The sequence below is a fragment of the Neofelis nebulosa genome, chromosome 2 (genome assembly GCF_028018385.1).
Source record: "Neofelis nebulosa isolate mNeoNeb1 chromosome 2, mNeoNeb1.pri, whole genome shotgun sequence".
Classification (NCBI taxonomy): Eukaryota; Metazoa; Chordata; class Mammalia; order Carnivora; family Felidae; genus Neofelis; species Neofelis nebulosa.
Window position 1 is genome coordinate 95,347,722 of NC_080783.1, and position 23,499 is coordinate 95,371,220.

General features: G+C 39.9%; 1 protein-coding gene across 4 annotated transcripts in view; it reads left to right on the forward strand.

Moving 5' to 3' along the window:
- Positions 1 to 23,499, forward strand: part of ZRANB3 (zinc finger RANBP2-type containing 3) — a 308,537-nt gene that overhangs the window by 267,708 nt on the left and 17,330 nt on the right. For all 4 annotated transcript variants that reach the window (XM_058715457.1, XM_058715456.1, XM_058715458.1 and 1 more), the window contains 4 exons: positions 12,857 to 13,244; positions 15,988 to 16,185; positions 20,113 to 20,204; positions 23,376 to 23,477. In XM_058715457.1, the coding sequence (XP_058571440.1) occupies positions 12,857 to 13,244; positions 15,988 to 16,185; positions 20,113 to 20,204; positions 23,376 to 23,477 (780 nt within the window). The remainder of the gene's footprint in view (positions 1 to 12,856; positions 13,245 to 15,987; positions 16,186 to 20,112; positions 20,205 to 23,375; positions 23,478 to 23,499) is intronic.

Here is a 23,499-nt window from a genome sequence, read left to right on the forward strand (position 1 = left end):
CAGCAACACAGGCCACCCTGGTCACCAAAGCCAGCTGTTCGGGGAATGTCTTCTATGTTGACTGCACATGCCTGCCAGCTTTAGCAGAGCTGCAGGAATCTTGTTGGCTATAGCAGGGCCACAGGCAGGTATATAGGCTGGACTATACCACTGGGTACAGTAGCGTTGTAGGAGCTTTTGGGACCAGGGGAAGCCCACTGGCTTCAGAAACCTGCATGGGAGCCTGCGTCCAGGGCAGGCCTGCCAGCTTCAGCATGACCATGAGAGAACATTGGAGCAGGGGAAGCCTCTTGGTGCTACCAAGGCTGGGGGAATACAAAAGTGGTGACTGCCAGCATGACAAGGTAGAGTAAAGAACTCAAAAATGGCACCAATACCTCCTTCCCCAGAGAAAGTCCTGCCAGTGGATGCTTATCTCCAGCAGATGCTGAAAGAATAACTAATGAATCTCCTTTACATACGGCCTAGGCACTTTTCAAATTTCTGCTTTTGCCCTCCATCCCAAGATGAGTGAATCTGTGCAGGAGCCTTTTAAGAACAGACTTTTAATTACCTGTAGCCTCTTGGGTCTCCTAGACATAAGCCCGTTGGTTTTTAGAGCCAGACTTTTGGGGGATTTATCTTCCCAGTGTAAATAGCAAGGACTGGAGTGTCTCATGTGGGTCACCAGCACCTTGCTTCTTTAGGAGAAGCACTGAACTGCTAAGATCCCTCCCCATGCCAAGGACAGATTTTTGGCAAAACCATGTCTCTGCTTCTCCCATCTCACTGTGGCCTTTATATCGACTATTGTGGATAAACTCTTCAGCTAGTTTTCCAGTCTTCTTAAGAGGGTATTAATCTATATATAGCTGTATATTTTTGTATACATGGGAAGAGATAAGTTAAGGATCTTTCTTTTCCACCATCTTGAACCATCCTGGCCTGACTACGTGTTGTTATACACACATGGTTTTCTATAAGTTGGAGTTCTGTAATGTGGAGACCATTTGTTTTGATGTGTTTTTGCTTTGTTTGTATTTGGTGGTTTGGGGCCAGGATGTGAAATGTGCACTTTAGGTGCACATGCTACTCACCTAAGTTTATACCCTCCAGTTTCATGCATTTTAAGAAATATTCAATTTGTTGACAAGTCCTAAGCAAATTTAATCTACTGATAAACATATTTTTCTTCTGAATGTTGCCAAACTTTGAGCATTTCCTATGGAAACCTTTCTATTTATACTAATTTCTTTCTGATCCTTTTTTAAAGTCTTTTTTTAAAATTTCCTACATTTAACATTTTTCAGATATTTCCAGTTTTGTCAATTAATCCTTGCCAAATTAACCAGATTTGCCCATTGTCATCAAAAACTTGTTTAAAAAGTTTATAACGGTCCTAATTGGATGGTTTTTAACAGCTTGTGAACATTTCTGTAGTGTCAGCATTTTAAGAGATGTTCATTTTCTATCTGTCCCCATGCCCTATGGCTGCAGCTGGAAGTTTGAGCTAAGGCCAAGAAGAGGGACCTTCTCTTGCAGGAAGAACAGATTGTATATGTCTCAGTGCAGCCCATCAGCCATAGTGAACGGGGAACTGAGAGGCTCAGAGAGGAGGAGACCAAGGAGCAGAGAGTGAACTCAAAGGGCAAAGAGAGGATAAAATGAGGGCATGGCATTGGCATTATCTTTATCTCCTTCCTCTCTTAATCAGAATTCTCTTCTGTCACATAATTCAGCTAATTATTGGGATAAAAAAATATATGGTACCAGGGTGGGTATTTACCAGTATATATGGATGTAAGAGTACTGGTTGATAAAATAGTCAATTTCTTTGGGTAATGTTTGGTAAATAGCCTCTTCTTCAGTCTCCTCATTGTACTCCCTCACCCCACCAATAGGGCCTTCTGAAAATTCCTGTGATCTGGTGTAGCATGGGATTCTAGGACTTTGCTTCAGCACAATACTGGTTAATGCTGCTGCTGTAGCTGTTATTAAGTATGTGCATAATACCCTGCATGGAATTAATCCACACAAGTGAATGAGTCACAGTTCTTTACCCCTTCTAAATATATTTACATTTTTTTTAAGGAAAACATTAATCCAAATGTAACTCAAATGGAAGTCCAACTCAATGAAAACATCCTACCACCATGAGGAAAGATAGTTCTGCACAGCCCAGTTGACTGTCCCTTAAGTAACAAGTGTTGTCCAGGAGTCCGTCACCAAGGTCACTGCCTCAGATGCAATCCTATTTCTCAGGCTTCTTCCTTTTTTTCTGCCTCTGAAAGTATATGACATCTAACTGCTGTTTTGGTTTTGAGGTGTTTTGATTTTCCTACAATGGCTTACACTGAGTGATGAAGTTGGTCACTTACCGATGGAAAGAGAGAATGGTATGGAGTTAATTATTCTATAATGTCATTTCCTAGTGATTAAAGGCTGTTTCTGAATAAAATACACTCAGTGGAGTATTTCAATAGGAAGCCTCCCCCTTTCTCTGATTTTCATTTATGCTCTATCATCTGAGGGGTATCCCTTTCTTTAGCATTAGCTGTAGGAATTGGGCCCTTCCCTTAATGCCTACAGAGCCCTTTCTCTCTTTTGGCTCTTGATAGATAAACAGTAACATCATTATCCAGCCATTTGAGTCACTAGATCACTAGATGACTGAGGTCCCCTTCATCCGTATTACATATACTGTAAAGTATCCAAAGAGAAACTTGGGATAAAAAAAATATATGGCACCAGGCTGGTATTTTACCAGTATATATGGATATATGAGTACTGGTTGTTAAAATATTCAATAAGTGATTCATTCATGAGCAAAAGAAAGGATTCTAATTTAGTATGGGTAACAAGTCCAACTTCTGCCCAGGGCAGGTCTTCTTTCTGCTTGGTTTCTCTTCTTCAAGCCTCAGTAAGCCAGAGTTGCTTCCATTTTCTAACTTCACACAGTAGATCTCTTTCCATTTTGGAACAGATCTTCACATCCCAAATTCAGTCTCTGATTTTGAGGTCTGTGTTTAACCTTACCAGTTGTTTTCATTTAATTAGTTCATAGTTCAACAGCTCACAGTTTAACTTTCTCCTCATTAGACTCTTCCTGGTTGCCTACCTTTCTTACCCCTCTTTAGTACTTAAATCTTTGACCTGGCTCACACCACTGCCTTTTCTCTATCAAAACCATCCTCAAGCCCCCTGGTCTGCTGTCCTCAAGTCCTTCTCGAACACCCTTAACCCAAAGCAGATTTCTATTTCAAACACCTACACTTGCATTAAAAATATGTAGGATGGTTGCTGGTCTGCAAAAAAAAAAAGAAAAAAAAAGAAGAAGAAGAAGTGTGTAGTTGGGAAGAAAAGCTCTTTAGCACAACTATGAAATTTAAAAATATGCCCTCAAAATTCAAAAACAAACCTTGCATTTTTTATTAAATGCTAACATTGTATGAAATCGTTTTTTGTTGTGGGCTAAGCAGTGCAATAAGGAATTGTCTCATACAAATGAAAAATAACCTTGTTTCCCACATATTGTCTGTTGAGAAAAGGGTAACAGCAAAAAAACATTGACCGTAGGAGCCGTCACATTCGTGAAGTCTAAGTTTTTCTTATCCAAAATGTCTTGTTTCTGAATATGCAAATGTACTGGTTTCTTGAATTTAACACATCTTAAATTAGACTATTCATTTATATATATTTTAGAACTCAAACCACTCTGTAAACCACTCAAACCACTCTGTAAACTCTATAAACATTATATAATTAGTCTGTGTAATAGCCTAATAATAAGGACAAGAGGGCGACCTCATTGTTATGGGCAGAGACATATAAATATTTTCATCATGGCCTACATCACATAGTGCTATTATTAGGCATCGGCCTTTGTCTTTATTACTTCAATCTACTCAGTGATAACAATTCACTCAGTAGTAATAATTAACATGTATTGAGTGGCTATTCCATGCAGCCCCTGTACAAAGCCCTTAAACACATAATTTTATTTAACCTTCATAGCTATATCACAAGGCAGATACTACTACCATGCCCCACTAAAGCTCAGAAAGGTTAAATAATCCGCCTAAGTGTATACAGCCAATGAGTGACAGAGCAGGGATTTGAACCCAGACCTTTCTTTTCCACAGTCTACCTTCATGACCTTGCCAGACTATACCAGATGCATTAGAGTTAGCACACTGTGGACACTCAGTTATTTATGGAGTGAATAGAGCATTGAAACACTTCAATTTGGTTTAGTCAGTGTTTATGTGATATGTACTATGTACAGGGCATTTAAAGACCATTATATAAATATTTATTAAGGTTATATTAAAACCACAATTAGATACCACTTCACACCCACTAGGATGTCTAAAATTAAAAAGACAGACAACATGTATGGCCAAAGATGTAGAGAAACTGGAACACTCATATATTGCTGGTAGGAATGTAAATTGGTACAGCCATTTTGCGAAATAGTTCTCGCGGTTCCTTACCATGTTAAACATAGAATCACCATATGGTCCAGCAGGTTCACTTTCAAAGAAATTCAAAACATATGTCCACACAAAAACTTGTGCATGAATGTCATAGTCCAAATATCGATCAATTGATGAATAATTCATACAACAGAATAGTATTTACTCATAAACAGGAGTGAAGTGCCGATACATGTACAACATAGAGGAATCCTGAAAACCTAATGCTAAATGAAAGAAGCCAGACACAAGAGGCCACATATTGTCTGGTTCCGTTTGTATGAATTGGCCAAAATAGGCAAATCCATAGAAAAATAGATTAGTGGTTGCCAGGGCTTTGGAGGGGGGAGAGATAGGAAGTGACTGCTTAATTGGTAAAGGATTTCTTTTTGAAGGTGAGGAAAATGTTTTACAATTAAGCAGTGGTGATGGTTGTAGAATTCTGAAATACTCCAAAAATCACTTAATTGGACACTTGAAAAGAGTGAATTTTATGGTATACAAATAGATTATAGCTCAATAAAGCAGTTAGTTTTAAAATACTACATGCTAGGTGCAAAGATAAGGAAAACAGCTAGCATTCCTTTGGAGCTTACTCTTTAATTGGGAGAGATGACTGTAATCAAATCATTTTAATGAGATATAATATATGTCAAAATAGAGATATGTAAACCAGGCTCTGGGATCACAGGACAGAATAAATAACTACTGTGGGCATGTGGGAAAGTTTACCTTTGGAAGCATCTGAGCTGGATTGTGAAGGATGAGTTCACAGGGGGTGGATCCTAGTTCAGCCAGGCCTAGGGAACACCCAAAGCATGCCACAAAGCACAGTGAGAAGAAGGAACAGTCTCCACGTGTTCTGGGAATGGGTATTCCATGTGAATGTATGAGCATAGGGCACACGAGACGTGATTCAAATGCAAAGAACCCCAAAACTCTGGCCTCAACCAGATGGAGAGGAGCCCACACGTGTAATGCCAAGAAGTTGGATTTATCCTGGAAAGAGTGTAATATCATCCGAGGCTTTTAAGCACATGAATGACCTGATGAGATTTCTGTTTTCTGAAGATGACCCTAGTAGCAATGTGGGAAATGAATGGGAGGGGGAAGGGTCAGAAGTGGAGACAGTGGTAGCTGGAGAAGGGATTATGTCTGCCATCCCATTTGAACCTGTGGTAAAGAGATTTTTCTGTCTCTACTCTGTCTCAGGGCTTTCTCCCCCTATCCCTGAGAGAATTTTTCAGAGCCTAAGATGTTGGCTGGGCCACAAGTTGCTTTTCTCCCCAGAGGCCTGCCTCTCCTGCACTTGTGTCTCCACCATAAGCAGAGTGAAAGAAAGCACCTTGCCCTGGCAGGCCCTACAGTCTAGATTTGGGCTGAGAGGTACGAAGTCCCATGATAGACTTGGGTTTTAGCTGGGTTCTTTAATATACCTTTTACCAAAACTTTACTTTTATTAATAGATATGTTTAGGTCTATTAATAAAGCCAGTTCCTTTTTATTCTTAGGGCTATTACTATATAAAAGGCTGCTTTGGGGGTGCTTGAGTGGCTCATTTGGTTAAGTGGCTGGCTCTTGATTTCAGCTCAGGTCATGATCTCACAGTTGGTGAGTTCAAGGCCTAGGTTGTGGGCTCTGTGCTGACAGTGTGGAGCCTAGTTGGGATTCTCTCTCTCTCTCTCTCTCTCTCTCTCTCTCTCTCTCTCTCTCTCTCCCCCTACTCTGCTTACACTCTCTCTGTCTCTCTCAGTCTCTCAGTTAAAATAATAATAATAATAATAATAATAATAGTAATAATGAACTTTTTTTTTTAAAGGCTGCTTTGTCAGAGATTCCCAGATGGAATTTGGAGCACTAAACACCACACTGAACTCTTAACAGTAGTAGTGGTAATAGGAAGAGAAAAATTCCTGACATTTCAGAGGTAGGGTCAACCTAGTAGGGCCTGGGAGGAATTCTGCCTAATAGCAGCTTGTGCAGGAGGAGGGGGAGATGCCATCACCAGAGGCATGCTAGTAGGTGACATTTAACCCCCATTCTAGAGATCTGTGCATTATACAGTGTTTTGCTATATAATTGTTTTTTAAGTTTATTTATCTATTTAGAGAGAGAGAACCAGCAGGGGAGGAGCAGGGATGGGGGAGACAGAAGATCTGAAGCAAGCTCTGAGCTGTCAGCACAGAGCCCAGTGCAGGGTTCAAAGTCACTAACCATGAGATCATGACCTGAGCCGAAGTTGGACACTTAACCAACTGAGCCACCCAGTCACCCCTGCACTGCTTTTGATAAAAATAATGTTTTCTTTTTTACCATGTTCCTTTAAAACCAGTGTTATTTTATTTTGTTTGATTTGTTTTCTTTATGCCCACAGAGAAAAACATTGTGCCTAAGAGTGGATCCCTGTCAACATTTTATTTAACTACATGAGAGTGGACATTTTACAAAACCTGAAAACGTCTACTTTTAGGAGAACTGAAATTTATTTTTTTTAGTTAGATGATTAAACCCTCACTCTTGTCATTGTGTATCCTCTGGCTTGTTTGCAAATGTTAGGGCAGACGCCTTAGTTCCAGCTCTGCTCACCAGTCGTGGGCCGTTCGGGGCCATCACCCATTTGTGTCACAGCGGTTTTATTAATTCTTTGAAGAACAGGAGATGAATGACATGAGACAGTAATGATTCCTACAAGAGCTGCCCTTTGATCAAAGTCTTTGAGACCCGACACTGGTGCTTTTTGTTGGTGTGTGCTGCTCTGGGATAGCACCAGACTTTGAAGTGCTTTATTGTTTTTTTATGAGTTTTATGAGATTTCCTTTTCCTCTGCTTCGTTTCTAATAACTGGCTTTTAATCCTATCATCATGGCCAAGAAATTTGTCTCTAAAGAGCATTAGTTTACCATGGAGCAAAACAGAGCAAATATATTAAGTCCCTGAACCTTTCAGATAAAAACACACATTTTGCCACCTTAAGCATTTTGTAGTTTTTTTCCCAGGACTTCTCACCAAAAGCAGTATTTTTTTTTTTTTTTTTTATGTTTTTCAAAGGCAAGATTGAACAAAAGACAGGAACACAGTAACGAGTGTCTGCTATATAACCGAAGAGAGCAATGTGTTCTTCTGTTTTCCACATCTTATGACAGGGGCATGTTGGCTTAACTCTATTTTTTCCCAAAGCCTTGTGATAAAAATTACTATAAGTTTAGATCACTCCTCCTACTTACAAACACCTACATTTCAGTTCTTTATTTATCATATACTAAAAGGGTCACTTAACATAGTTATTTCTTTACAAGGACAAACAGTCATGATGAGTTAGGATATTTGTCAATAATTTGCTAGTATAATGTCTTTTCTAAATGCAAGAATGTAGTCAGAAAAGACAAAATTTTTCAGCTTGGGGCACCTGGGTGGCTCAGTCAGTTAAGTATCTGGCTCTTGATTTTGGCTCAGGTCATGATCTCACAGTCATGCGATTGAGCCCCACATTGGGCTCTGAGCTGAATATGGAGCCTGGTTGGGATTCTCTCTCTCTCTCTCTCTCTCTCTCTCTCCCTCTCTCTGTCTGCACCTCCCCCACTCATGCACATGCTTTCTCTCTCTCTCAAAATAAATTAAAAAAAAAAGTTTTAGCTTAATTGTGCTATTTAAGTAAAAAAGCTTTCCTAAGCCATAAAAAATGTTTTGTCTTCCTATATTTTTGCTTACCGTTACCACTGAGAAATGCTGATAACATTAATAAGATCAGTCATTTTTCAAATACAGACTTGCCAGAACAGTATGGCTACTGAGTATTTAACTATCAGTGTGGCTCTTATAATTTAAAGATTCTGGTCTGTTCTGGTAAGACCAGTAAAGCTTGCTCCTGCAGGGAGTCTTGTTATTAATAAATCTAATATTTTTAGAAAACATGTTCATTTGGGAAACATTTTGTTTATAATTTTTTCTTACTGCCTTTTTCTCAGATGCTTTCATTGGTGGATCCACATTCACTTTATAAAAAACTAATTTAAAAAGCACTAATATTCACTTCTTTGATTAATCTTGACATGTCCCAAGAACCTGCTAGAGTCTCCTTGCAGAGCTAATGGTGATATGTCCCTGTCTCAAAACATTAAGGAAAGTGTATTTTGCTTTGAGCTGACCTAGCTGACCTTAGACTTGTGAGTCCTGCCCACACAGCAGTGTCTCCTACAACTCCAGCCATCACGGTTTCTGCCCTGTCCTCTGCTCACCTCATCAGCGTTTCCCGCTCTCTGGCCATGTGGGCGCTTCCGTGTCATTTGCTCTCCTGTAAGTAGCTGCTCAGAATCCAGTTACCATGACAGATGAACCAAAGGAAAATGTTTCATGCCTGCACCCAAGTTACTCTGTGTTGGTACTACTCAGTATAGAAAAATTATTATTTGAGAGAAGCTAGAGGGATTCTCAGTATTTAGGAGAATGTATTTCTTTGTTTCTCCTTGAAAAGAGTTAATTCACCACCCATTTGTACACTCACATATGAACTTTCAATCTGTCTTTACTTCTGGACAATTAAGGAAAGAAATGGAGCTGCTCAAACCACAGGTGCATGTTCAGATATTTTATTCTAGTCCAGTGGCTCTTAATCTTTGTTGGGTCCTGAATCCATCCCTCTGAAACCATGGAGAAAGTAAAGAAGTACGCTCCAAAAATGTACATATGGGGCGCCTGGGTGGCTCAGTCGGTTAAGCATCCGACTTCAGCTCAGGTCATGATCTTGTGGTCTGTTCGATTTTGAGCCCCGTGTCGGGCCCTGTGCTGACAGCTCAGAGCCTGGAGCCTGCTTCGGATTCTGTGTCTCCCTCCCTCTCTGACCCTCCCCCGTTCATGCTCTGTCTGTCTCAAAAATAAATAAACATTTTTTAAAAATGTACATACAATACAGAAAACATTCTATAGACAATTTCAAGGGTTTCTTAGGCTCACATGAGGCCATCCAAGGTCTTGTGAAAGGCCCATGGGTCCCAAGAACACCTGTTCAGTAAACCTGCAGCCCTTCTCTGTTTCCATCCAACATGTATGATTATCGTTAGGGATGTGTCAGAGAGATTTTCTCGCCTGTGTTTCTGTCACTCCCAGCTGCTAAGTGTCAAAGAAACCTCATCAACCTCCCTCCTGCCGATTGCTCAGAGGTTGCTCTCAGAAAACATAACTGATGATATAGATCAGGCTTGTAATTGATTATCTCAGAGGAAGCCTTTATTTCTGTTAGGCCTTACAGCTTCTGGCAGCCCCATGGCCATGGCACTAATTTGCAAGTTCACTGCCTATAACCATGCTCACCATTGTCCAATGTAGCCGTCATAACATTAACTAAAGTCATTGCCACTAATTAATCTTGCCCTCTCCTTTTTCTAAAATTATGCTCTTAGTGGATCCTTCAGTTCCCAAAACTGTCAAATGATTCCCTTTATACCCTTTTCTGGGTTTTATGCACTCAAGTCTCAATTTATGATTACCCGAGCACCTGAACTTTCCAAATAACACCAATACTGATTACTCCTGTGTACCAGCCCTTGTAAGTGGCAGATGCAGGCATCAGTTTCTGATTACTGTCAGTCACCGCTAATCTTTACTGTGACTTGCCTCTGGCACATAATGAGAATTTCTCAAATGTTAATTCTAAAATTAGTCATTACTTAAATAGAAAAAGAGGTTCTTTAAAAAACAGCTTAATTAACTATCTTAATTAAAGAGATCAACTATAAAAGCTGATTATTTTAAGGCCCTGAGAATTCTTTTTTTTTTTTTTTTTTTAAAGATTTCTTAGGTTTTTGTTTTGTATTATGGGGAGGGTTGCTTTTTTTAATAAGCAAATCTAAAACAATTTTGGTTTGGTTCTTTGTGGGAAGATGAAGAGATTAAAAAGGTTTTAAACAAATTCCTTACAAGGTAGAATGGGACAAGAGATTCTAATATTATCTAGACATTATTCCATGTAAGTGACAGTGGCCTGTTACTGTATATTTTATTTATTTGTTTATTTATTTGCTCTTCTTAACAAATATATTTCAAGGGTGCCTAGCTGGTTCAGTATGTGGAGCATGGAGCTCTGGATCTCCGGGTTGTGAGTTCGAGCCCCACGTTGGGTGTAGAGATTACTTAAAAATAAAATCTTTAAAAAGATGTAACTCTAAATGTATCTAGGAAGAGAGCCAGTTGAGGGTGGGGGGTGGGGTAAGACAATAAATTGAAAACAAGCATATTAAGTGAAAGACTCCTTAAATAATGATGGAATCCTTAGCACCGTTCTCCTAATCTGCCCCCAGATTACTGGTAGCCAGCATTGTATCTATCCTTCAGGAAGGTGATTAGAGGACTCCCTCCTGGAGAAACAGAAAAATGACAAAAATGTGTGACTGTGATTATATTTGTAGCTATATAATCCCAAATCTTGTCATTTTAACCACTTCTAAGTGTACAGTTGAATGGTAATGCTACGTAATATTACATTGGCAATGCTGTGCAGTTGTCATCACTATTTTCAAAAGTTTTCATCACCTCAAACAGAGACTCTAACCATTTACCATAACTCCCGATGTCCTTTTCCCTCTTAACCACTAATCCTTCTTTCTATGTATTTACTATATCTTGCTTTCTTATACAGCACTACTAAGAAGTGCAGGTAAGTTTTATTCTGTAAAATATCTTTACAATATATGGTATTTTGCTATCATTATCTGTAGTGTCTGTCAATGTTAATCTATTGCTGCATAACGAATTACCTCAAAACCCAGTGTCTTCAAACAACAGTTTGTCTCCAAACTATTCTTCAAATAGTCATATATTATTTATTATGGTTTCTGTGGGTGAGGAATTCAACCTAGGCTTATGGAGATGATGTATGTGCCTCTGCTCCATGATGACTAGGGCCTTTAATGGAGGACCCCAAGTCTGAGATCTGGAAACATCTCAAGGCTCATGCACTCACATGTCTGGCAATTGATGATGTCTGTAACCTAGGGGCCTGCTTGGAGTTGTCAACTTGAACATCCACACATGGTTTCTCCATGTGGCCTGGGCTTCCCCGCAACATGGTGGCTAGACTCCAAACACAAGCAACCCAAGACATAAAAGGGATTCAGCAACCAAGTGGAAGCCATAGAAGTCACACATGCTGTCACTTTCACTGTATTCTGTTGATCAAGACAGTTACAAAGTCCCACCCAGGTTCAAGGGAGAAAAACACAGACCCCACCTCTAAATGTAGGTGTGTCATTGTCACATTGTGAGAAGAACATGTCAAATAGAATAAGAATGGGTGTGGCTGTCTTTGGAAATGCAATGTGTGTCTACTATAGTACCTCCAGCTGGAATTCTCTAAAACGGACTCCTTTAATTTTCCTTTACTGCTAGCTAATCAGTTGTGGTGATATGCATTCTACTTTCTCTAATGAGGAGGTTGAGATTTACACATAGAAAAGAAGATGAAAAACAAGATAATGATGGAGATTTTCTTAGAAAAGAGAAATATATTTCTTGAAAACAAGATAATTATTAAGATGTGTCTATTAAAGAAGCAGTTCTAATTAGTAGCTTTAATTCTATTTGATTTTTTTTTTTTTTTTTTTTTTTAACGTTTATTTATTTTTGAGACAGAGAGAGACAGAGCATGAACAGGGCAGGGGCAGAGAGAGAGGGAGACACAGAATATGAAACAGGCTCCAGGCTCTGAACTGTCAGCACAGAGCCCGACGCGGGGCTCGAACTCACGGACTGCGAGATCGTGACCTGAGCTGAAGTCGGCCGCTTAACCGACTGAGCCACCCAGGCGCCCCGCTTTAATTCTATTTGAAAAAAAATGCTCCCTAATAAAAAAAAAAACCACTTTAATATGAAAAACATTGTTTATGAACACTGTATTTATAGTTTGGTTAAGAAAACATTTTTGTAGGTTCTTGATTGACTTGAAATACTTAAATATACAATTCTCCTTTCCCAGCTTGAAGTATTTTAATACATAGTTCTCTGGTCCCTGACATACCTCTAGAGCAGATAGTTTATGAACTATAATTTTATTACATAAATTCCATAGCCACGTTACCTAACATCTCTAAACCTTTAGTGTCCTCATCTAAAATGTAGGAAGAATATTAGTACCTGTCTCACAGAGCTGGCATGAGGATCAAATGAGTTAATATATGTTAAGTGCTAGGCACATTGTAAGTGCTAAAAAAAAAGTTAGACACAGAAAGTCTATAGATTTGTTCATGTTATTCTACATATATGTATATATGAAGAGTCAGCGTAATTGAATTCATTTCCAACAAGGTGTTCAAAAGATAAAGGAATATGGTTACTGAAAATAGTTGGTTCAACTGTTTTATTTAGGAAAAACATGTTAGATTGCTTCTTAATTTGCTGTTCGTTTTTCCCAGTTTGAAAAAGAAAAACAGCATGATATTCGATCATTCTTTTCACCAAAACCTAAGAAAAGGCAGTTGGTGACCTCCTGCGATGAATCGGGGATATTCCAGGAGAAAAATACTGTCGTTTCGGCAAACCCTGGAAAAATAGCCACGAGGCATATCATGGATTATGAAAGCAATTTTGAACCTGAAGGTAAAAGATTAAAGTTGGTTACCGCCAATGACCACCACAGTGCCCCAGAGGAGAAGCCATCCTGGCCCAGGCAAACCACGGCTCCTGCCCAGGAAACCACCTCACCTCTTCCTGGAAAGGGCTGGCAGTGTGGCCTCTGCACCTATATCAATAACTCCACATTACCGTATTGTGAAATATGTGAGAATCCTCGAGGCGGTGCTGGTGAGTAGATGGAGTGTGGCCCTGGAGGGGGCTGGTGGTGTTGTCTTCACCTAGCCAGTGTTTTTAGAGGCAACTGCTGTATCGGGTTAGTGTGACTCGGCACTGACTTCAGCTTTTAAGCTGGAGTAAGAACTTTATACAGTGAAGACTGAATTTATCCCCTTGTGGAATGTGCAAAACTTCCAGGTCTGTCAAGAATGTATATCCCAGAGCGTCTGTGACATGGCATTAATTTGGCACAAATGGACATTTCTCATTAATGCCAGCAGGATGTGAATTCAATGGGCAGGAATAGAAGCTTGGTTGCTATGGCAGCAAATATGCCTTATAGTCATAGACCTGCTGTTTTCTTTCTCCTGTAGATAATACTTGTTTTAAAAGAAATTACAGATTGTTTTTGTTTAAATAGCAAAATAATCCGGTGTAGCTTCTTTGCCTACTATGATATATATGGTGTCCTGTTTCATGCATGACAAATCATAAAAATTCCTCTACAGATCTTCTTTTAAGAACCAATTTGTAGGTTTTATGAGTTTATTCTTTTCCAAGTCCTGCTATTTTAAAAGTAGAAATTATAAACATACCTCAGAATATGTTTTTATAGCATGATATGCGTTTTTCTGATGTTTTGTTTTTGAAATGATTATTAATACTGAGGCTGTCTTAAGAAAAAAGATCATTAGTATTTCTTTGGTTTCCAGTGTTAGAGACCATGTTCATGGTAACTCAAAATGCCAAGTTGACAGTTTTGGAAACTGCAAGGAGTTGTTTTATCAGCAGTGATCATTGTACATATCTCCTTTTCCATCATAGGTGAATTCTTTAGAGAAGTGACATGAACCAAGAGTTAGCTGAGACACAGGCAGTACTGCAGATCCCGCCTCCCTTTCTTGCTTTTTCTGCATCTTAGTTTTAATCTGAAAGAAAATGTAATCAGTAGCTGAGTCTTTCCTCTTTCAACTCTGGGTGTTCCTACAAAAATGACAAGTCTGCCATCTGGGTGGTTATATTTGTAACGTCAACACCTGTTGTCTATGAACTAAATTGGAACCACAAGCTTATTCCATATAATCTCTCTCACAATCTGCATTATCTCATTCAATTTCCAACTACTCTAGGCCATAAAAATAAAGTATCTCATGACTACAGAATAATGTCAGTTCACATTAAGTATAAGTTGAGTGATTTAGCAACGAAAATCACAGTTTAATAGGGTTTTATATTCTGATTTTTCTTTGTGATACCAGGATCAACAGTGAAAGTTTCAAGACCCATGATTTAATAAGATAACTCTCAAGGAACCTAAAGAAACTCCTTTTGTGACTGTTAAAGTCTGAAGTACAGAAGTACATATTCTAAGTAACAGTGATACTACTGTATATAAAAGTTGTAATTATTAGATTAGTATTACTATACTTGGCATAATGATTTCTAACCTTGATGTGGAAGGACCCCCAAAAGTACTGAAAGGCAGAATTCTAATTGATGTAAATTTTTTTTTTTTTTTTGAGAGAATGAGCATGAGTGAACGAGGGGCAGAGAGAAAGGGAAGGAGAGAGAATCCTCCAAGGGGCACAGAAAGAGGGAGAGAGAGAGAAAGGGAAAGAGTGTGGAGTCTGAAGTGGGGCTTGAGCTCATGAAATGTGAGATCATGACCTGAGCTAAGTTGGATGCTTAACCAACTGCACCACTCAGGTGCCCCAAATTCATCTACATTTTTTAATCAGTGTTTGCTATATAATACTTTGAGGAAATGGTGGAATCCAAAAAACTAAAGGAGCAATATTAGGAAATTACAGTTCTATAAAGGTTGCTAATTCAGTCTCCATTACATTTGGTAAATTTTGGCAATAGTATATATTGAACACTAATATTTGTCAATAAGTAACACTTTTCTTCTGCTTTTTTTTAAAAGTAATCCCTATGCCTAACGTGGGGCTTGAACTCACAACCCTAAGATCTAGAGTCGCATGCTGTACTGAGCCAGCCAGGTGCCCCTCTTGTGCTTTGTTCTTAACTTCCATAGCTTATACTTGACATTTTACAGCTCATAGGCCCATACTTTTTTATCTCACTTGAACTGTAGCTTGTACACATGCCTATGTAACATCTCCACCCTGGGTGTCTTACAGGTTCTTCAAGGTTAATATTTCCAAGGTGGAATTCTTGATTCACCGCCACCACACCTAACACCTAAATCTTCTCTTCCCTCATCATCCTTACATGATGCAGCATCCTTGATTCCTCTCTCTCCTCCCACACTCGATTTGTCAAGTTTTGCTGGCATAACTTCTAAAGCGTATCTTGATTCTGGCCACTTTTTCTTTATTGCTACCGTCCTACTGGAAGCCACCATTTTCTCTCCCAGACCTCAGTGGCATCCCTGCTAGATTCCCCGTGGCCCTTCAGTACACAGCAGCCAGAGTGATCCTTTAAAAACCCAGATGGTTATATTCCTTTGCCTAAAACCCTTACTGGCTTCATTTCTATCTGACACTTCAAATGGAATCTCTAGGAAGCAACAACCTGTCTATCTCATTCCTCACTGTCTCTCCAGCACGTAGAGTCGTACTTGGCATTTAGTGAGTCCCAATAAATGTCTCCAGAGAATGAACAAACATTGTTCACTTTCTTTCTTTTTATAAGACCTAGCTATGACTTTTTAAAAACTGGTCTTAGGGTAAATAACGATTGTATCTAAATTTATGTGTAAGTTGTTTGATTTTCATAATCCTACAAATAGATAGCCTTGGCGATACCCAGGATACAAATGAAAATGGGAAAGGTGATCCTCAGAAAGACACATACAACAAAGCTGGGACTAGTTCTGACTGTGAAAAACAAGGCCTTACACCCTCAGAACCTAAACCGTTGTCTGAGAGCAACGAAGAAATAGCGAAAATTGAGAGAGAGGATGGACTCACACCGCAGCCAGGTGATGGTAAGTCTCATTTCCATTTCTAGTGTTCTCACGTAGAGAATACTGTGAGTAGATTTGTGACTACTACCATGTTGCAGAGTCTTTGTATTCCCATCTATATTAAAAATACAGCCATTTGGAACCAATCCTTAAACAGCAGATGGCTGGAGGAACAGAGCTATGGGCACTCAGATACGACACAGAGAGCAGAGCCGACCTGTCGCTTCACATGCTGCCCCCAGCCCGTGGCCCAGCCTCATCCGAGCCAGGCCCGTCCACGCAGGAGGCAGTGGTTCTGGTATTTAGGAGGCTCTTTGGACAAAACAGTAAAGATTAACAGCCACTTGACAGATAATGATCGTTTGCACATGAAATTTCTTTTAAATGTCTACAATTCATTGGTATATTTTAAATGTAGGGTTTTGGTTTTTTGTTTTTTTTTTTTTTAAGAAAATATTTTTAAGGCACATAATGTCAAGACAGTGTGACTCATGACTACACTTGGAGCCAGCCATGTAGTGTTTGGATTTATTTACTTTTTGGTTGCTTCCACTCATTACGTAGAGCTATGATGGTTGGCACCTACCAGCCCGTATGTCAGACATCACTATCTTTACGGGCCAGCTGGCCAGAGTTTGTGGGTACTTTGGGGTTCTTTTCTTTTTTTTTAGTAGGAACATTTTGTTGTTTTTGTTTATTTGCTTGCTTATTTATTTACTTTGAGAGAGAAAGAGAAAACCTAAGCGGGGTAGGAGCAGAGAGGGAGGGAGAGAGAGAGAATCCCAAGCAGGCCCCATACCCAGTGCAAGCCTGACACAGGGCTCAGTCTCATGAAATGTGAGATCAGGACCTGAGCCCAAATCAAGAGTCAGATGCTTAACCAACCGAGACACCCAGGTGCCCCTGGGGTTGCTAATCGGTTAGTGACCATAGTAACCCACAGATTGAAGTTCTCATTATAACAACCCCAAAGGGACTGGGAATGGACAGTTGAACTTTTTCTTCTAAATCAGTTCCTGTAAAACACAGATACAATTCAGAATCAGATTCATAGCTTTAAAATGAAAAGTTCATTTAAGAATTTCTGAGCTCAGGGCATCCTCCTGTCTTCTTCCCTCAGCCTTCCTTCCCTCTGATTCCTCAGGGTCTTCTCAGAGAATATCTTGGGATGGCCCCTGGTTTAGGTGTGTTAATTTTAACAGTCTTTAGGTGTGGTCTGAGGCAGGGCATTTCTTTCATAACTCTGGTTTCCTTCTTTGCTTCCAGCACGTCTTGCCTTAAGTGCTGATGATGTTCTTGTTGTAGGACAGCATGTGGCTCACTGGACTAAACATCAGACCCAGAACAAACAACTGGCAATTGTTATCACCTCCTGGGCCATGAGTCTCTTCATCTGTGGCAGGGATATTCTGGCTTGTTAGTTGTAAATTGGTCCCTTGATGAAGGCATATGTTAGCTCTACTTACACATACCTTTCAGAAATCACTAGCTAGACCTTTTGAAAGTCTGCCAGTGAAAATTCCACTGGCCTCATCTACTCCAGACAATGCCAGCTTTTTCCCCATACCTGCCCCCTTCCTTTTGTTTTGTTTTGTTTTGTTTTGTTTTTGACTTATCAGATCACTGGGCTGAGAATTTCATACAAGCAATATGCTTCACATCTCCCTGCTAACATGGATTTCCATGAAAAACAAACGGAAGAAAAAGGATGCACACTATGTTGAAGTGTTTATTCAATCCACATAAGCTCTTAGAACAGGAGTGGTATGTGCTTTGTGGGGACTGAGGTTTTGTTCTAACTGGAACTCCAGGGATCTGGAAGGATGGCTGGGTCTTCACAAGATGTGTCCTCTGTAGTCCCAAGCCATTAAATTACATTTCAGGGAAACAATGAAAAGAGAAAGACGTTCCCCCACGTAGCCTCTGGTTACCAAGAATATCAGCTGATTCAGAATCAATCCTCTAATGCTTTTTATCACAGAATGACTTCTGATCTTTAAACATGAATGCATTAGCCATGGTTCTTCAAAAGATCTCAAGGCAGTGATTATACATTGCACTTGTTTTATGTACATTAAGAAAGAAAATCTAGGGGCGCCTGGGTGGCTCAGTCGGTTGAGCGTCCGACTTCAGCTCAGGTCACGATCTCGCGGTCCGCGAGTTCGAGCCCCGCGTCGGGCTCTGGGCTGATGGCTCAGAGCCTGGAGCTTGCTTCCGATTCTGTGTCTCCCTCTCTCTCTGCCCCTCCCCCGTTCATGCTGTGTCTCTCTCTGTCTCAAAAATAAATAAACGTTAAAAAAAATTTTTTTTTAAATAAAAAAATAAAAAAAAAGAAAGAAAATCTAATTAACTATGACTTAATATCTTAATGATAACCCAGACCAGGTCATAGCTCCCTCTGTTGCTTTGCTACTTCTTTCATTTACCCTGAGGGATGTGGCGGTTTCTCCTGCCTTCATTTGCTGTGCTTGGCAGGTGATAGGCAGCCCTTTTGCACATCGCAGTATCCAGATGTGAGAGAGTGCCTGCTATCTGCAGGGATCTCCTTTTCTGAAGTCCCATAAAGCACTGGCTTACTCATTTGCAAGAATATAAAAAATGTTGGCTGTTCCTCCAGTGATACATATTTACTTCCTTAAATATCAAATTTATGCTCTCCTGCTTTATATCCAAAATTTTTTTCATATACATGATAGCTTCTCATTTCAATACCAAATCAGAGAGAAGCATTTTGAAAACCTTTTAGAAGTAATTACACTCAACTCATGTAGTAACAACAAGGCACTTGACTCGAGCGTGGTGTTGAAGTAACAACACCACAGTAGTCACGACTAAGCCCGTGCGTGCTTGGGCCTTGCCAGCTACTTCACATCTGCCACCTGGCCAGCAATGATTGTAAAATGCCACACTTATTGGCCTGTAAGATGTGCCAGTTTCAGAGATGTTAATGTGTGGGAAGAGTGGACATTTTTGAATTCATGAAATACAGGAATACTCCAAGTTTGTAAAGTAATCAGTGCCTTGAGTAGAAAACTTAAAATATGATGACATTGCCAAGCAGAATGACAAAGCATAGACTTCCAGATCTGGGGAAACACTTTAAAAGGTCACTGAGGGAAAAATAAAATAAAATTAATAATAATAATAATAATAATAATAATAATAAAAGTCATTTAGGAACTGTGGCAGAGGTTAAGGGCACAGGCTCCGTAGCCACATGACTGGCCGTAAGTCCTCTTACTGGCGGTATGACCTTGGGCAAGTTAATGTGCCTCAGTTTTCTCCTCTGTAAAATGCACTACTTATTTCTGAGAGGTGTTAAGATATATAGTTAGAACAATGCCTGGCACATTGTAAGGACTTGATAAGTGTTAACTATAATTATTTAGATCCATTTTGATAACCCTGTTCTACAGAATATATTGGTCAGTGAGACCCAGGAGTGATAAATAAAAGGAGATTATCAGAAAAAGAGCTCCTGCACATTCATCTTCTTTTGTGAATGTGAAGCACCGGGCCGTAGAGAAGCTGGCATGCAGGTGGCCTCTCACAAAGCTGAATTGCTGTCAAACCAAAATGGTGCTCCTTCTGTCTCAAAACTGCTCTAGCAAAATGTCTAGATTCTAGACTTCTTAAGACTAATAACAACTCTTGGTGGCAGGAAATTCTCCCTCATACCTAACTCCTGTCTTCTCAGCTAATTGTGGATTTGTTTCTCTCTTGTGGGGTCATTAGCAAAAGTGCAAAGCAACTGGTTCCCATATAGGCCAGTATGGTCTTAGATGGCCTATCATGGTATTTTTATTTCAAGCCCAGACATGTGTCCTTTGTGAAATATGATGATATATTTTATATAGCTCTTCCATTCTAACCCACAGAAGATTAAAATAAGCTATTTTGGATAGAGAGGAGGTAAGCCTTCAGGTTCTTTTTTATCTTCTTTATTAGAACAGTGGAAGATCCCAGACAGTTTGCCAGTGTACAATACCTTAATGTTCTGTGCAAGTAAGAATACTGACCGGATTCACCTCTATACTAAGGTAAGCATCATGGGGATTCTACAGCTTAAAATGTACAGAAGCCTTCCTTTTTTTCATTTTTCAGTGGATATATTTACTGTTATTGACAACGAGATAGGCATCAAGTTCTTTTCCTCCTTAAAGCTAATTCGAAAATTTCTTTGTTAAATCTAAAGATAGTGAAAGGCAAAACAGCATAGTAGTTAAAAGCACAGACTTCAGGGCTGAATTGCCTCAAATCACATCTGTTACTGAGTATGGGATCTTGAACACATTACTTAACCACTCTGTGCCTCAGTTTTTTCAACTGGAAAACATGGAAAGGAGTTGTTACAAGGGTAACATGAGCTAATTCCTATAAGTCACTTAGCGCTGTGCCTAGCCATAAGGAACTCTCAGTAAGAGTTAGCTGCTAGGTTTGGTCACACACGCATGCACGCACACCACATCTACACAAGGGCATACTATGCAGCCATAAAAAAGAATGAGATCTTGCCTTTTGCAACAACATGGATGGACCTAGAGCATGTAATGCTGAGTGAAATAAGTCAGAGAAATACAGATACCGCATGATTTCACTTACATGTGGAATCTTAAAAAACAAAACAAAGGAAAAAACAAAGCAAAAACAGATCCATAAATCAGAGAACAAACTGGTGGTTGCCTGAGGGGAGAGGGATGGGGGATGGGCAAAGCGGGTGAAGGGGACTGGGAGGTACAGGCTTCCAGCTATGGAATGAGTAAGTCACAGGGATGGAAGGTACAGCACAGGGAATATAGTCACTATGACTGTAGTGATAGTGCTGTGTGGTGACAGACGCTAGCTGCACTTGTGGTGAACACGGCATACTAGATCTTAGCCAAAAGGGCAGGAAGTGATTGGTGAGCACAGCATGATGTATAGACTTGTCAAATCACCATGTTGCACACCTGAAATTGATGTAACATCGTGTGTCAACCATACTTCAAAAGAGACAAAGTTCTGTCCTTAACAAATCATTTGTAGCAGCAGCAGCATCTTTGCAGAAGCCGGGCTCTGCCCATCTATGTTGAGTAGATTCTAGGAAGCTTTAAAATATGATTGCTCTGATTCATGCCATGCCCTAGGTTAGTGGTACTCAAGCTTTTCAGTCTCAGGACCTCTTTGTACTTTTAAAAGTTGTCGAGAACCCCAAGGAGCTTTTGTTTATGTAGGTTATATCCATTGACATTTACTACACTTGAAATTAGAGTGGAAACACTTAAAATATTTATTAAGGGTAGTAATAATAAACCCATTATTGATATTCATGTCAATAGCTTATTTTTATGAAACATCATCATATTTTCTGAAACAAAGATAACATTTAGTGAGGAGAGCTGGCATTGTTTTACATTTTTAGCAGTTTCTCTAGGGTCTTAATAGAAGACATTGGGATTCTCATCTCAGCCTATCCCGGGGAAACTTCACCATACATTTGTGACAGAATGGGGGTGAAAAGGGCAAATATTGTTTTACTGTTCTTATGAAGACACTTTGCCTTTGTGGATACCCTGAAGTGATCTCAGGGTCCCTGTGAGAATCTTTGGCTTAGGTAAACTAGTGTATTTGAGGAAATACTTGCTGAGATTATGAATACTTCCGTTTGGTCTACAGTATCAAATTTCTAACCATTTAAGTATAAGAAAATAATAGTTGTACCTTTCTCAATTCATGGGCCAGCCTATCAAAAGAATGCCTTTTTCAAGATTACTTAGGTTACAGGTTTTATTCTAAACCCAATAGATATACAGAGATGGCAGGCCGTGTAACAATCTCCAGTGCTAAGTAATAATTAGAAGGGATTGCTAGAATATTAGGAGATGAGTAGGATCGTGAATGCCAGAAGCCTCATGCAACCTCTGTCGTGGGACCACAGCCAAGAGAGAGACACCAGGAATGAAGCCAGGGAGTGAATAGGGCTCCTCTTTAAGGCTTGGACCCCTGCCCACCATGTGGAACCTCTGAGCGTGGAGGGAGCACCTAAGCACCCCCTGCTCCTCTGGAGGCAAGTCCCAGTGACTGAGGCACCCTTCGCCCCGGTGTGGGGAGAGCTCCCGGCCATGCTTCTCAGACCATCACACGAGGATAACACAGAACTGGTCCCCAGAAGGAATGGAAGATCAAGAAACCAAAAGGCAGACACCAGGCAGAATAAAACACTGGAATTCAGAAGCCCTTAAACTCCTTAAACTTTCTGTTCTGTACAGTGGAAACTCTGCATCGTGGATCACCTGATCAGTGTTTTTCCCCTCTTTGGGTGGAGACAGGAGAGAAACTGCAAAGTCCTGCAGTGACAGCCTTGCTGACCTTCTTCTGTCTCCAGCACCCACCCTATGTCACATGGGCCACCTCACCTTTTGACATCTCTCTTAATAGTCTCAAGTGCATGTTTATGACTATGCTACATGCCTATATGTCCCTTTACCATAAAATATTATTCAAGTAATCTTCTAAACATGAGACACTAAGCAGAGGGAACATTAACAGGTCTTTTCACAGCTATAAGGTGAACTGAGGTGAATCTGGAGGTAGGAATCTAGATTAAAACCCTAGCACACTGCCTAAAAGCACACCTCTTAAAAGGAAGATCAGTAACGGATGTTTAGCATCCTATGTTGTAGTAACAGCATCCCTCTACAGAGCTGTGGGTTTTGGCCAGAACCCCAAGTCTAATTCAGAGTTCAGAGTAACCATTACATGTCTAAACTTTGAATCAGTGTGTTAAGTACTTTTTGTGTGTTTTTTCCAAAGTGATTGTGGAAGCTGTAACTTTCTTTTTAGCTGAAAGAATTGGAATAGGAGTTGAGCTGTTGTTGATACAATAGATTTTCATATGCAGGGGTTTTTCTTCCCCTTTTTAAAAGAAATACTCATGTTTAAACCTCATGTTTAACTGACTAAGCCCTCTCCATGGTATTTTTTACCCTTAGAGAAATCAGTGGAGGCATTCACAGAGGGCACTGGAGAGCCCGGCCCTTCTCTCCACTCAGCATGCTTGCAGGGAGCTGTGTGTGGGTGGAATCTTGTCAGAACGCCCCCCCCCCCCCCCCCGCAGTTTATCTTTTAGGAGACAGGGAATATTGTGCCATCATATAATTCTTTACTTTTAAAATAATCAGCAGTGCCTACAGACAAAATGGACTAATCATGCCTTCCTAATCTATAATCAGGATGGAAACCAGATGAACTGTAACTTCATTCCTTTGGATATAAAATTAGACCTTTGGGAAGATTTACCAGCAAGCTTTCAGCTGAAACACAATCGCTCCCTGGTAAGAATAGTCCTCTGCTTTT